The sequence below is a fragment of the Orycteropus afer genome, unplaced genomic scaffold, assembly GCF_000298275.1.
Source record: "Orycteropus afer afer isolate SDZICR_OR568_19922 unplaced genomic scaffold, OryAfe1.0 scaffold00022, whole genome shotgun sequence".
Lineage (NCBI taxonomy): Eukaryota > Metazoa > Chordata > Mammalia > Tubulidentata > Orycteropodidae > Orycteropus > Orycteropus afer.
This window is the reverse complement of record NW_006921609.1, coordinates 8811643-8826769: the sequence shown is the minus strand read 5'-3', so window position 1 is coordinate 8826769 and position 15127 is coordinate 8811643. Positions and strand designations below refer to the sequence as shown.

Here is a 15127-nt window from a genome sequence, read left to right as displayed (position 1 = left end):
CCTTCCTTCCGAGGAGTGGCTGGTGGGTTTGAACCGCCAGCCTTCTGGTTAGCAGTCAAGTGCCTTAGCCACTATGCTACCAGAGCTCCTTAGCATCCACTATCCTGAGACCAGAAGAACTAGATGGTGCCTGGTTATACCACTACCAGCAGCTCTGAAAGGAACCATACTAGAAAGCCTTGCATAGAGTGGGAAATAATGGAACAAACTCAAAATCATAAAATAGGACCAGGCTTACTGGTGGGATAAAGACTGATGGAATCCCCGAAACTATAGCCCTTAGTCACCCTTTGTTGTTGTTGTTGTTATTTGCCATCGAGTCGGCCCTGACTCCTAGTAACCCCTCCTTGGGTTTCCGAGGCAGTATCACTACGGAAGTAGGATTGCCCAACCTTCCTTCCGAGGAGTGGCTGGTGAGTTTGAACCACCAGCCTCCTGGTTAGCAGTCAAGTGCCTTAGGCACTATGCTACCACAGCTCCCTTTGGACCTGGAAATGAACTAACCCCCATGGCTCAATTTTCAGCCAAATAGACAGGTCTACAAGATAATCAACAATACTGGAGGTACACATTCCTTAGAACAATCAGCCATTCTAGATCAAAAGGACAGCATTTGCCCAAAGACAAAGTTCAGAAGGCAAGAAGTGTTAAGAAAGAAGGAGGAATGGAAATTAGAAATACAGAGAGGAAGTGGGATGAGTGATGTTACATTGAGAGGATCATAATCAATGGCATGAAACACAATGTGTACAAATTGTGAATGGAAAACTGATTTGCTCTGTAAACTTTCATCTAAAATCATAAAAAGTTAAATAAAAATAAGGTTATGTATTTTTATTTCTAAGCCCTTCTTTTATAATAAGGCAGCACTGAAATGGAGCCTGAATCTCTGAAGAAATGCTTTCTCCCCTGTCTCTGCTTCTCTAACTTCCTACCATTGGAATAAAATTGGGAGAGCTCTGGTAGCCTAGTGCCTAAGGCACTTGACTGCTAACCAGAAGGCTGGCAGTTCAAACGCATCGCCACTGCTCAGAAGGAAGGTTGGGCAATCTACTTCCGTAGGGATACCACCTCGGAAACCCAAGAAGAGGTCGCTATGAGTCGAGGTCGACTCAACAGCACATAACAACAACAACATTATCTAAGTATTTCTTGGAAAGGTCAGTAATTTCATAATTTAGTCTTTTCTCCTGCTTCTCACCACATCAGCAGTCATCATCCTAGTTGGAGTGTGACTCCTACTCGTTGTGGGAATAAATCCATATTTCCTCGAGAATATTTATGGTCCTACTACCTCAACGCAAAAGTAAAAGAACTGAGTTAATACCTTTTTTCAGACTGACATCCTAACCAAGATTTGACATAATAAAAATTGCTTGCTCCCGATACCCTATTTTGAATGATTACTAATTATAGCACTCTCTTCTTAATACAAGGAGCTCTGGTGTTGTTAAGGCATTTGGCTGCTAACCAAAAGGTTGGTGGTTCAAACCCACCACCTGCTCTGCAGAAGAAAGATGAGGCAGTCTGCTTCCATAAAGATTTATAGCTTGGAAACCCAATGAAGGTTGCTGTGAGTGAGAATTAACTCAATGGCAGTGAGTTTGTTTTTTTTCTTCTTAATATCAGTTTAGGCTTCGAAATCTCTGATATCAAATTTCTGACTTCAAAAAATAAGTATGCAACTAGGTATTTTGCCCTGGGAAGCCTCCAGACATTCACCTCAAAGGATATCAAAGTAAATAAACAATAAATGAAAAAGTGACTTTAACAAATAACATATCTTTTTAAATATTACTAATAAAAATTTATTTATTTTTAATTACACCCAAGAAATACCATATCATATTTTCTAAATTCTAAGGGTTGGTGTGTTTTAAATATAGGTTATTTATTATAGAAACCTTTTTCATCTGTACTTTTTATGAAAAAGGAAATAGTTGCTCAGTATGAAAGTTATGCAGCACAGTAATTTACAGAAGAGCAGTAATTTGCTAAATGATTTCCTAGTGAAATGGAAACATGACTATGCCTCCCCAAATGCTTCCCACCAGGCTTGAAATAATTTCAGGCAGGTGATCAGCTGGAGCCCCTCAACTGCAACTATAAAAAGAAAAGCAGGTCATTATCTTATATTATGGAAATGAATGCTATGTAGAATTCAATTTTGGTATGGAGGGTCAAGATTTTCTTCCTCTCCATTTCATCTCATCCTGACACTAATGACATAGGGATTGGCATAAACCTAGGTCTTGTGCCATGGATAGCTTTTTTCCAGCAGAGGTGATGAATTCATACTAATGTATCCACATTCTAAGTCATACATTCCTTTATGTGGCCATGAAACAGATTAAAGCTAACTGACCTGCCTAGAAATTGAAACCATAACCCTTTATCAGTTTTGTACCCTGGTCCAATCATCTGAGCTAACCAGGCAAGTAATGCATTAGAATAAGAAACAGTTTGCCTCTGAAATTACAGACTTGCCTAAGATGTCTGAATACATCTTTTTATTACAAAATATTTCTGAAAAATGGTAAGTTAAAACATCAAGATACATAATTTATGTATTCTTTTATTGTTGTTGTGTGCCATTGAGTGAATTCTGACTCACAGTGACCCCATGGGATGGAGTAGAACTGCCCCATAGGATTTTCTAGGCTATAACATAGGAGTTCTGGTAGCATAGTGGCTAAGACACTTGCCTGCTAACCAAACGGCTGGTGGTTCAAACCCACCAGCCACTCCTCGGAAGGAAGGTTGGGCAATCCTACTTCCGTAGTGATACTGCCTCGGAAACCCAAGGAGGGGTCGCTATGAGTCAGGTATGACTCGACGGCACATAACAACAACAATCAAACAACAACAACAATAGTCTTTGTGGGAGCAGATGGCCAGCTCTTTTCTCCTGTGGAACCACTGGGTGAGTTTGAACCATCCGGCTTTCTGATGGTAGTCAAGAACTTAACTGTTGTACCACCAGGGCTCCCATTCTTTTGTTAAAATTATGTAAAAGAATATACATATATAAAAAATTCACAGATAAATTATTATAAAATTATATACATTTTTCTATAATTCTCAGATTATAACTATAACTATAATCTGAGAATTAGACAATATATAATAATTATATATTTGATTAACAATAATTATAATTCTCAGTCTTGTTGCAATTTTAATAAAAAAGAAAAAGAAATAAAATATAATTTTTTTTCAATAAATCCTCCAAATGGCTTACAAATATTCCAAAAGTTGTACATTTACTAGTCTGATTATATTGGATAATTATCACATAATTTGAGAAAGGTCTCAAACAATTCTGTTTTGTAATGAAAATAAAATAATTAAGTCATAGAGAAAGTTATTTAGGGAATACTTGATTATGAAGAACTAATTTGACTATTATTCATAAGTCATTATGAATGCTCATTATTCAATATTTTAAGATGGTCATCGATTTTGACTGCTAACCAGAAGGCTGGCGGTTCAAACCCACCAGCCACTCCTCAGAAGGAAGATGGGGCAATCTTCCATAGTGATACTGCCTCAGAAACCCAAGGAGGGGTCACTATGAGTCAGGTCCAACTAGACAGCACATAACAACAACAACAGTCATCGATTTAGAAAAAAAGTGATAATTAGAACAGAGGAAAACTGATATAATTATTCATAAAATAGTTATATTGGCACTGTGACATTTAATTAATTAAGTATAGGCAACCTCAATTATACTGAAAGTGAAAAAAGCTTTAAGGAAATCAAACTAGAGCCTTACTCTGGGAAAAATGTTTTCATATTTGGAGAGGTATCTGCCCTATACTCATAGATTGGAAAGTTAAGTACATCCTAAAAAAAAAAAAAAAAAAAAGAAAATACTAAGTTTTGCTTGAATTGTCCAGGATTCTTTGTCACATCTTCCAGATTTTGACTTTAGTGTTTTATTTGTCTTAAGTATGAAGCTTATGAGTCAAGGACAATAAAATCATGCAACCTAGATGAAGGAAAATGCGTGGCTGAAATAAGTGCTCAATAAGTGATACTTTTAATAAAATAATATGATGTTTAAATTAACTAAAGGAAAAAGAACTGAAGGCCAAATAAGGAATTTTGTTGACCTTTAAATAAAGATATCTCTTGGTTCTGTGAATTATCCTCCTCTTTTCCTCTAGCCTGGTGCCATCTCCACAGAGGAAATGCCAGGTATACACATCTTAAAATGGATGAAAACCTAATCTTCCTGTTGTAGCCCTATTTAAATCATTCAAAACCCAAACATGACCATTATCCAGGGGACTATGGTTTTATTTATTTTTCCACAGGCACCACTGTCTATGGGAGTAGACAATGCTCTAGTGGACAACAGAGCATGACAATCAGTTATTTCTGATTTCATCTTAAGCATGTCTTTTAATTATTTGGATATTTTAATTTCTATTTATAGTGGATATTTGAAATTCACTTACTTTGAATATTAATCTACTTTTTGGAAAAACAACAAAACAAAGACAACAATCCCTTCGCGGAAGAACAACCAGCTTCCTGTTACTTTTTTCAGGCTGTGAGAGAATATGGAGTTGAAATGTTTTTTCCACATTTTTTCCCCACATTTCAAGATCCTTTGTATCCTAGCATATTAGTCTGCCCCCTAATGAGGTGTGCATAAAGGAGTTAGATTCACTTAGAATTATAGCATCCTCCACTTTACTGTGCTGGCTGCTCTGGTGTGAGCAGAGTCATAACTGACTCAGGATCACAATAACTCAACACCAATGTGAACAACACCATTAGGCTACTACCAGGCATAATGCAACCATAAACCCCCATGGAAAGCTTTGGTTTCTGGAAATATTTACCCTCAGTTAAGTTATTGTTATATTTGGCTATTTTATAATGACCAAATAAGATATTACTTCTTTAGGAGTCTTAGCAAATCAATTTCATTTTTCCTATAGGTTAAATTAATTCTGTCTACTTGATATGGTTAGGAGCTCTGGTGGAATAATGCCTAAGGGATTTAACTGGTAACCAGAAGGCTGGTGGTTCAAACTCACCAGCCACTCCTCGGAAGGACGATTGGGCAATCTACTTCCATAGAGATATTGCCTCAGAAACTCACAGAGGGGTCGCTATGAGTCGAAGATGACTCGATGGCACTGAGATGATATGGTTAAAGTATAATCCAATTTAATAATTTTAAAAATTATTATAATTTGAAAAAATATAGTCTCCTGGATATTATTGGCCTACAATTCACTTTTACCATTTCCTGTCTTTTGGACATCTTTTCATGTCAGTATTCTTGAAACACTATTTCATTCTGAACATCTTTATTATATGAGTATCTTAATTTATTTAGAAAATTAATTATTGATAGATGTTTATAAGGTTTTTAGTTTTTAACTATAACTACTAGTATTTCAATGCATTTATTTGTTGAATTTACTAGGAAAAATTCCTAGAATTGCAATTTCTTAATACAATTGGTGCATATTTTAAACTTTGATCAGTTCTGAGATTATTGCCTTCCAAAGATGTTATATTAATTTATACTTTTATGCATCACACAGTTAGTGTATGTATACAATAAATATCTTGACAACACATACCAATACCCATTAGCCTATCATAAGAACTTGTATGTGAAAGTTGAGACTGCAGGGAAGTTTACTCTTCTAAATCAGTAAAAAAAAAAAAAAGTGGTTATTCACAATTTGCAAATCTCTTCACCCTTCACCCAACATTTAGTCATTCTGCAAGCATTTAATCATTCACTGGATGCAAAGCACGGAAATCCCTGGGTGGTGCAAGCGATTTAAGTGCTTGACTTCTAACCAAAAGATGGCAGTTTGATCCCACTCTGAGGCTCCTTGGAAGCAAGCCTTCACAATCTGCTTCCAAAAGGTCATAGCCAAAAACCCTATGGAGAGCAGTTCTACTTTGCAGCATGTGAGGTCGCTATGAGTCAGAATTGACTCCACAGCAACTGGTTTGGTTTTTGGTGTTTTGGATACAAACCTCAGGCCTAGGGCCTTTGGAAAAGCACAATGGTAATAGAGGTTTCAACCTTGTCTGGCACAGTAACCATTACAAAGCCATCCCAAGTGTACAATCACAGTGCAATATAAAAACAAGTATGGGAGTGTCCTATAGATACAGACATTACAAGGTCCTCAGGTGACTGAGTCGAAAAATCTGCGAACTGTTTTCTTTAGGGATTATGCTCTGGTAAAAGAGTAAATATGCTTATATTTCATTTCATTCATTTTGTATAGTATGGAATATGGCATGTGTGATAAATAAAATCTTAGAGGGTAAAAGGAAAGTGAAATCTGAAGTTATGAAACTGCATAAATCCAGACAGCAATGACTAGAAATAAATATTAAACATATATTTATAAATACATAAAGGAAAATGTGAGTATGCTTTCCCCATAGTATATCTAGACAACATATCTTTCCTTAAAAGCTGTAAATTTCTTGAGTCTAGATTCAAATCATATGGCAAGTGGGTTAGAAACCCCAGGTATACATGTCAGGGTCTAGGGCACCAGCCTACTCTGGCACACTTTCAGGCCAACTGCTGGACTGCTGCTTGGCATAGCTACAAATCTCTCCTGCTGGCAGCTCATGTTCCAGGCTCCTGGCTGGGCCTTGCCATTTGTCCTGTACCATTTTGGGCAGGTAGGCAGTCGGGAAGGCACAACTGGGCATGGTTGAGCAATGAGGGGCTGCTGTGACCACAGCTGGTGCCAACAGCCTGGCACACAACCTACCCTTCTCCCCCTTCCTCCTCATTTGACACTGGAACCAAAGGTTGTGGGTACCTAAAATATATTGTATCCAGATTCTGATAAAATTTGCTTATCCTGCTTCTGAAAACTTTTTTTTTTTTCCATTTCAATTGTATTCATCCCTGAACTTTAGGGAAAATGAAATATTCCCGTTACCATTTTCCCTAAGAATACATGTTCTCATAAACACACTTAAGATACATCAAGGGGCTTCTAAACGTGGGAAAAGAGGAATAACTGCAGAACAAAGAAAAATATTTGCTAGAAACAGCAGTTAACTATGTTATGCTACCTTTATGAGCAAAGCAAAGGAGTCTTGAAGGTTGAATTTATGTAACACACACACACATGCACACATATTCTTAATTCTCTTTTACTTGCTGGGAATATTTACTCAATGTAAACAAACCAATTTTAAATTCAGATAATACAGAAATCCTAAATGTGCACAAAATAAACATATTCTACTCTTGCTCCTTTAAGAGCTGGGTTTTACCTCAATTTTTCTTCTCCCTCCAACCTCATTTACACCCCAATTGAGGGAATATGGTGCAGTGAATTACTTGGTATAGCTCTTCTAGCCATATAGTCTTTATGACACCCACCAGATCACTGGGTGGAACTGTGTAAATTGAGGTGATTTGTGGCCTACCAAAGGGTTTGGATAGCTTCTTAGTAATGTAAATAAGGTCCATGGCACACTTGTGGGGGTGGGGCCATGGAAATAAGGTGTATGGAACCCTAATGGAGGGATTGGTCAGTTTTGTTATCTCACTAGGCTTAAAATGAGCAATCCCAGAGATGGAAAGGGGGGATCTCACTGCACTGAAGATGGCAGAAAGACAGCAGACAAGGCAGCAGAAACAAGACACTGGCAAAAGACACAGTAGTAGGCTTGCTGGCCCAAGGAGCAAGAAAGCTGAGTGCCTTCAGGCAGGAGACTTGCTGGTGGACTGGGTGCAGCTATCAGCAGAGCTCAAAGAGCTTTGAGACACTTGCCTGAGCAGGGCAGAGGCCAGGGCAAGAAACTAAAGGCTGAAGAGAAGTGTGCCTTAGGGCATAGCAGAAAAGAGTCTATCCTGATCAAAGAACTGTATCCTGAGCATTCTTGAACATGAATTGTAACTTGGTGCTTACCTAGTAAACCCTATAATCATGAGTATTGTCTGTGAGTTCTGTGTGGCCATTGCAATGTGTTATTGAACTCACCAGAGAAGTAGTAGCATAGTGCCTAAGGCCCTTGACTGCTAATCAGAAGCCTGGCAGTTCAAACCTAACAGCCACTCCTCAGAAGGAAGATGGGACAATCTACTTCCGTAGTGATACTGCCTCAGAAACCCAAGGAGGGGTTGCTATGAATTGGGTCCGACTTGACGGCACGTAACAACAACAACAAGAGAAGTAGTGAGTGCTGTGGGAGGGACAGCTGGTGTTAGAATTGGTAAAAAGTTTGGAGGGTGGTGGCATGTCTGATTTTTGCCTTATAGGATTCAGCTTTGAGTATTGATGTTGATCTTTTTCTCTCCCCTTTGTGAAGTTAGAGGAAGTTGAAGGATGCAGCCACCACATCCTTTGTGCAGTGAGTCAATGACCTAATTCTGCTTTGTTCTAATGCAACATGGGAGCAAATGCAGAATATCTCTGCTGGCCTTGCCAGATTGATGGACCCAAAGTCATTATCCTCCTCCAAAGATAATCCTGTGATCAACTCTAACACCACTTGCCAGCCCTTCTCTCAGCTTATTGGAAAAACAGTGACCCAAAAAGTTTAATCTGGTTTACATTTTCAAGGTCAAAGTGAATAGAATGCTATCTACTTTGGGCCAAGAGAAAAATAAAATTGATTGCTCTAAGTCTTAGATATCTGCCGCAACTACATCCTTCATCCCTTTCCACATCCTCATGGTCCTTCTTGATGCAGTAAAAGCTCACATGAGACTTGTGTTTGTTTGTTTTTTTAGCATTATGTCATTATTATACATTTTTTACATTACAAACTTTCAACTCTTATGCTAGAGACAGGTGACCACTCTGCATAATTTTTTTTATGTTAAACAATCAAACAGCAAAGCTTTTCAAGTACCCAGACTAGCAAGCAACTAGGACCTAAATTGGAAATTCATTAACATTCCCCATTATTCAATGATCAAAATAGAATGTATACATAAATTTATGGCCTATTTATATACTTCATTCTTCCCCCAAAAGAAGCCAACTATTTTTAACCTGTGACTGTGACATGCATTTGTTTTTAATAATGTCTCAGTTATATAACCATATATTCAAGGTTTTTATCATTCATGGTACATGGAGGTTGTGCATTTAATCTTTAGCATGGTTGTAGAAGATATGATTCACAGAGAATAGAAGAGATAAAAATAAGCATACAGAAGTATGGTGCCGAATCATCAGAACTCATCATCTTATCAACAAATGGAAGTCATTCTTCTTTATTTCTTGAGCAAAGCAGTTTCGTGTAAGATAAATAGCTTTCAGTCAGAATAGCCTAACATGCAATATGCATCTTTTTGACATGTATATTCTAGTACTACTTTAGACTGTGAGATTAAAATAAGAAAACTCTCAGGATTGTGTGTTGACAACAAACGCTGGTCAAATACGCATTTTTTCCATTTCTCCTCTCCTAGAATCTGGCCTGTGTGTGTATATGTATATATTACCAGCTAATATTAAGTGACCAACGTCTAGCGACCTCCAAGCACAATTTTCTAGAGTTTTATAAGGGGAAAAAATTGGGGGGTTTGTCATTTTTTATGTCAAGCACTGAAGGTCACTTCAGGCTTTTGAGGTTTTGTTCCAGAGACGAGGATATAGTAGAAAGTATTTCTAATAGATTGAGGAGACCTGATTCTACATACATGACCTTGGAAAAGCCACTAAGATCCTCTCATTTTAGTTCCCCCATCTTGCAAAGAAAGAATTCGGGTCATATTCCTTAAAAAATTACATACAGTTCTAATATTATATGATCTATAAGGTATTATTCTTATCTTAATATAGAAAGTGGACAGGTAATGAGAAAGGTGGAATGAAGAGAGGAAATGGAGATAAGCATTTGGCCACTGGTTTATGGCTGAAAACATTGTTACAAGGCAATCACAATAGGCTATACTCTACAGGGAGTTGTGCTGTTTCATGATTTCCATTCTCACTTAAATATTAACTTCCATTTTCTGAGATAAAAAACTAAAGTGCAACCTTTGAGAAAATTGGCAAAAATGTAGAAAATATCAATTTTCAAATATGCATTTTGTTTTCCTGTTTACCATTTTGCGGATGAAAGAACTTGGGTTTTTATAGCAGACTCTCTGACTAAAACCTCAGCTCTGCTACTTACCTAGATATTTGACCTCTTTGCAATTCATCTCTGAAATATTTCCTCATCTGTGAAATGGGCAAAATTGGCTTGCTGACTTTGGATATATTATCAAGAAAGACTAATCACTAGAAAAGGATATCATGTTTGAAGAAGTAGAGGGTCAGGAAAAAGAAGGGAAACCTTCAATAAGATGGTTTGAAACAATAACCACAACAGTGGATTCATACACAACAACAATTGTAAACATGGTACAGGACCAGGCATCGTTTTCTTCAGGTATACATATGGTCGTCATGAGTCAGAGCTTATGCAATGGCAACTAATAACAACATCATGGTGTTATAGAAGATAAGAAATTATTCATTAGTGTTCCAATAATGTTTGGTCTTCTCTCTCCCTCTACTTAAGTCCCAAATTATTTAGGAGAGCATTAGCAGTGACACTGAACATTATCCTCTAAAGAGCTACAAAAAATCCACAGGATCTATTTCTTAGTTAGATATTATGTAGTGAGTAGTCATGTCCTGAGATGAAAAACTGGGAGGGAAACTGTGTCATTTACTTGGAAAATATTGCTACATTCGTTTACACTGATTAATTTCATTTTGGTTTCACCATTGAGTAAAATTGGTTACTTCCTCAAATTGACCTTTGTCTGCCTCTGTGATCCCACCTTAATCTCTTTTTCATCTCCCTCCCTCCACCAAAAAGTCAAATAATATCTTTACAAACCTAAAAAATAAATAAATCAATAAATCCACTGCCATGGAGTCAATTCTGATTCACAGCGACCCTCATCGGGTTTCCAAGGCTGTAAATCTTTACCGAAGCAGATTGCCTCATCTTCCTCCCATGGAGAAGCTGGTGGTTTTGAATCATTGACCTTCTGGTTAGCAGCCAAATGTCTTACACACTGCACCACCGAGCTCCTAAGGTTGGGCAATCTACTTGCGTAGTGATACCACCTCAGAAACCCAAGGAGGGGTCCCAATGAGTCGGGTCCGACTCGACGGCAGTGTGTTTGGTTTTGGTTTGGTAAGTGACATCAGTTCTGCTGATGTAAACTATTCACACATGTGGAAGTTCTTTGAAAAGGGTAACTAACATTTTCAATGCAAATATAAGACAACAAGTCAGAATAAAATAAGGAACAGAGTCTTAAAAATGCATATTAGTCCCCAGTGGATAAAAGCCAGTGTGTAATTAAATATGTTCTGTGCAACTATGCCCATTTTATGGAACTTAAGAGAGTGAGTCCAGGAAACCCCATGAATGGACAGGAAGGAGTCCCAGATTCTAATTACAACTTTCCCCTTCACTCCCCATCTGTGCTTTACTTATGTTACAAAGTATAGTATCACATAGTAGCACAAAAACTGGATTACAATCTAAGATCTAGAATTCACTAGGTGTGTGAGCTTATAAAATTACTTATCTTCTGGATTTTTCATACAAATGGGGTTAGTGATATCTTTCTCATAGGGTCATGGTATACAGTGAAGATAACTATGAAGTACCTGGCCCAAAGTTTTATTCATAAAACATATTCAAAAAGGGTGGTTACTAGTTGTTGTTACTACTTCTTTTGAAAAAAGAAGGTTACAGTGGGTGATCTAAGTTCTTTTTCAGATTTAAAATTAGCCTGTCTTTAAAAAAAAAAAAAACCTACAATACTTTTTGCAGAGTTTGGCACTCCCTGAGCAAAAGGATTTGGGACTGACAAGATTTAGTAAGAAGAGTGTTCTAGATGCATACTTGTAAAAATAACAGCCATCCTACCTTTAAATATCCTGTTGACATAGCTAATATTCTGCCATCATTGAATCTGCATGTATTATTACATCTTTAGTTTATACTTACAAATACAGAGAAACATCTCAAATAATAAAAGTGAGTGCTGAATATTTTTGCAAGCTTTTAGAACATTTTGAAAGAATACTATAAACATACAAGATGTGACTATATGGTAACAAAATGAATTTTCCTGTATGGCATGAGGGCTCATTAGCTTGGAGTCATACTCCGTGTTGTTTTACAGAAGCCATGTATGACATTTTTCAAAAATGGCTCATGCCTTTGGGAGTATTGTTGTTGTTGTTGTTATGTGCCGTCGAGTCAGCCCTGACTCATAGCGACCCCTCCTTGGGTTTCCGAGGCAGTATCACTACGGAAGTAGGATTGCCCAACCTTCCTTCCGAGGAGTGGCTGGTGGGTTTGAACCGCCAGCCTTCTGGTTAGCAGTCAAGTGCCTTAGCCACTATGCTACCAGAGCTCCCTTTGGGAGTATAGACATCTACTTTTGTGTAAACTAATAGCTCTGCAGATTCAAAATGAGATACCCAGAAAAGTCCTTTGATTCCCTAAGTCCAATAAGGAGAAAAAGTTCCTCTTCCTAATTATAGATTTGACCAAAGTTAGTGTTGCAAAATTGATATGAAAATACATATTTTATAGTAAAGAATGCTTAATATTTTTCTCAGTAAATAAAATTAAGATTGTGTTTTTAAGGATAATAGTATTTACAATAAGCTGTGAATATCAGCTAACGAAGTAGGTGCACACGCTTACTTTCTTCATCAAGGAGATTTGCAGCAGCTGATAGTAATCTCATCCTGTCTTCTGGGTTTTCAATTTTTAATTCAATGAGATGACTGTCTTTTATATCCTTTAAATCTTCTAGAGTCTCATAGCCATTGAGCAAGAGTGTTGAAGCGTATTCCTGTGGAAGAAAAAAATGTATGTATAATATAATCAAGTCAGTCAAATATTTAATTTTCTTTAGATTTAAATGAAATGTATAAATGCGTAAGAAAACCAAAATGTACTAATTTTTGACATATGAACTCCAAGGCATTTAAGAACAAGACTGTGTTATATAATCCTAACCTTCTGAGGAAGAAATATAAATGGCTAGACCATTTATCCCATTTGGTACTTTTTCACTTGTCAACTAGCTAAATTGTCAGAGCTAGTTATTTTTAAGTCTATAAATAAAATCCCTCTAACAAAAAAGTATATTACAGGAATAATTCTGAATATATATCTCATTTTATTAGCTTGATTGTAAAAGCATCTATTTTCTTATTAACATCTTGAGGTATGTTAAAAATGAATTTGAAATAGACACAATTCTATATAAAAATTATTTTAAGCATTTTAGTTCAAAGACATTATATAAGCCTAAGTAATCCCAGACTATCTACTTAATTAAAAACTTCTATTAAGCATAAAACCACCATGGCTTGGAAAAGTATTGTTTCCTTTTCTGATCGTGTATATTGTAGTCATAATATGCATCATTATATATTTGTTTAAAATTCATAGGCTTCTGATTTCAAAGTATGTATGTTATTTATGTAACCTCTGTTCTCTCTAACAGGATAAAAATGCAAAGTAAAGTTGAATGCTTTTTAACTTCCTCAATAATTTCTCCTATTTTTCTTGGTTACAATTTCAATATCCTTATTTTTGTTACTAAAATTGAATATGAGGAAGTCTAAAACCTTTAAGTAATCAGGAAGAACTTATTGCTGGACCTTATTTTTTTTAATTCTTTACTAAAAATAATGACAACAAAAATAGAAGACACACAGAAATTCCTTCAAAAATAATGTATTCTAGAAGGAGCATTGACTTGGAAGAAAGAAAACCAAAATTTCCATACATATACATTTAATTGTGGGATGTTGGATAAGTCATTTAACTTCCTTTAACCTTGATTTTCTTGTAAGTCACAGAACAAGTAGCAGAGGCAAATTCAAACCTGTACATCCACTAAGGAATACTTCGATATGCCCTAATAATAAGACTAAGGAGCTGTGATGGTATGGTGAGGAAGGCATGTGTCTATTAACAAGAGGCCAGTGCTTCAAACCTACCAGAAGAAGAAAAATAAAGCAGTCTGCTTCCATAAAGAAGCCTTGGAAGCCTTGGAAAATCCTATGAGGCAGTACTACTCTGTCTGACGGGGTCACTATAAGTCTGAATTGATTCAATGGCAGTGAGTGTGGTTTAATAATAAGACTGGAATGCTTAGTGAGTATGTTTACGGACAGAAAAATAGTGAGATAATTCAGAAAAATAATTAAAGAATGTTCAATTAGTTTGGTGAATTTTGAAAACTCTTAAAGTACTGCTTAGTTAATTTTAGAAATGGATTGGCAAATAGTAAGTTGAGTGAGACTAAGTATATTGTATGCACATACCATTTAATAAGGTAGATATTTCATTAAAAATTTTGCTAATGTAACAAGAAATATTTAAATTATAAATATAAACAACAGATTTTCCTTATCACAATGATTTTGGGTCCTATGATCACTTTTGCCCAACAAAGCTATTAAATTTAGTTATTTACTTTTAAAACTATTTAGTTATTTTCTCTCAACTTTACTTTGATCCCTACTCTATACAAAATACAATTTCTTTTCATTTTTTCCCCTTTCACTTCACCGAACTTTATCTTACTCTTCATGCTCTTTATGTCATTCATATTTACACATTTTCTCTGGGCTTTTATTCTCCTAGGTATTTTTCATTTTTCACTGCACTTTCCCAACATTAATCTCTACTGTCACTGTTAAGTACCATTAGGGTTTAGTCCAAAGGATGTTATATTAAGATCTGTCCTTGAATAATAAATTAATAAAGGAAAAATAAGAACTGTTCTTGGAAAACTGATTTTCCTTTGCTGTAAGTCTTGTATTTTTCATTGGGCAATCTACTTCCATAGACATACTGCCTCAGAAACCCAAAGAGGGGTCACTATGAGTCCAAGTGACTCGACAGCAGTGAGTTTGGTTTTGGTTTTATATAAATATTGAAATAAATGAGAAACATAGACTTCAAATTATTTAGCTGTGCAATCTGTTGAAACAGTATTTTTTGTTATAAGTTAGAATTTCCAGGATTCCATAGTAATTATGAAATTTTAAAAAACTGTCAAGGAAATAATAGTGGTATTTGGACCTTGTCATAGTAATTGGAACTGAGC

General features: G+C 36.2%; 1 protein-coding gene across 1 annotated transcript in view; it reads right to left on the bottom strand.

Moving 5' to 3' along the window:
* The window catches only part of SAMSN1 (SAM domain, SH3 domain and nuclear localization signals 1), a 258586-nt gene that overhangs the window by 4232 nt on the left and 239227 nt on the right, over positions 1 to 15127 (bottom strand). The window contains exon 11 of the mRNA XM_007934912.1: positions 12703 to 12853. Coding sequence (XP_007933103.1) covers positions 12703 to 12853 — 151 coding nt within the window. The remainder of the gene's footprint in view (positions 1 to 12702; positions 12854 to 15127) is intronic.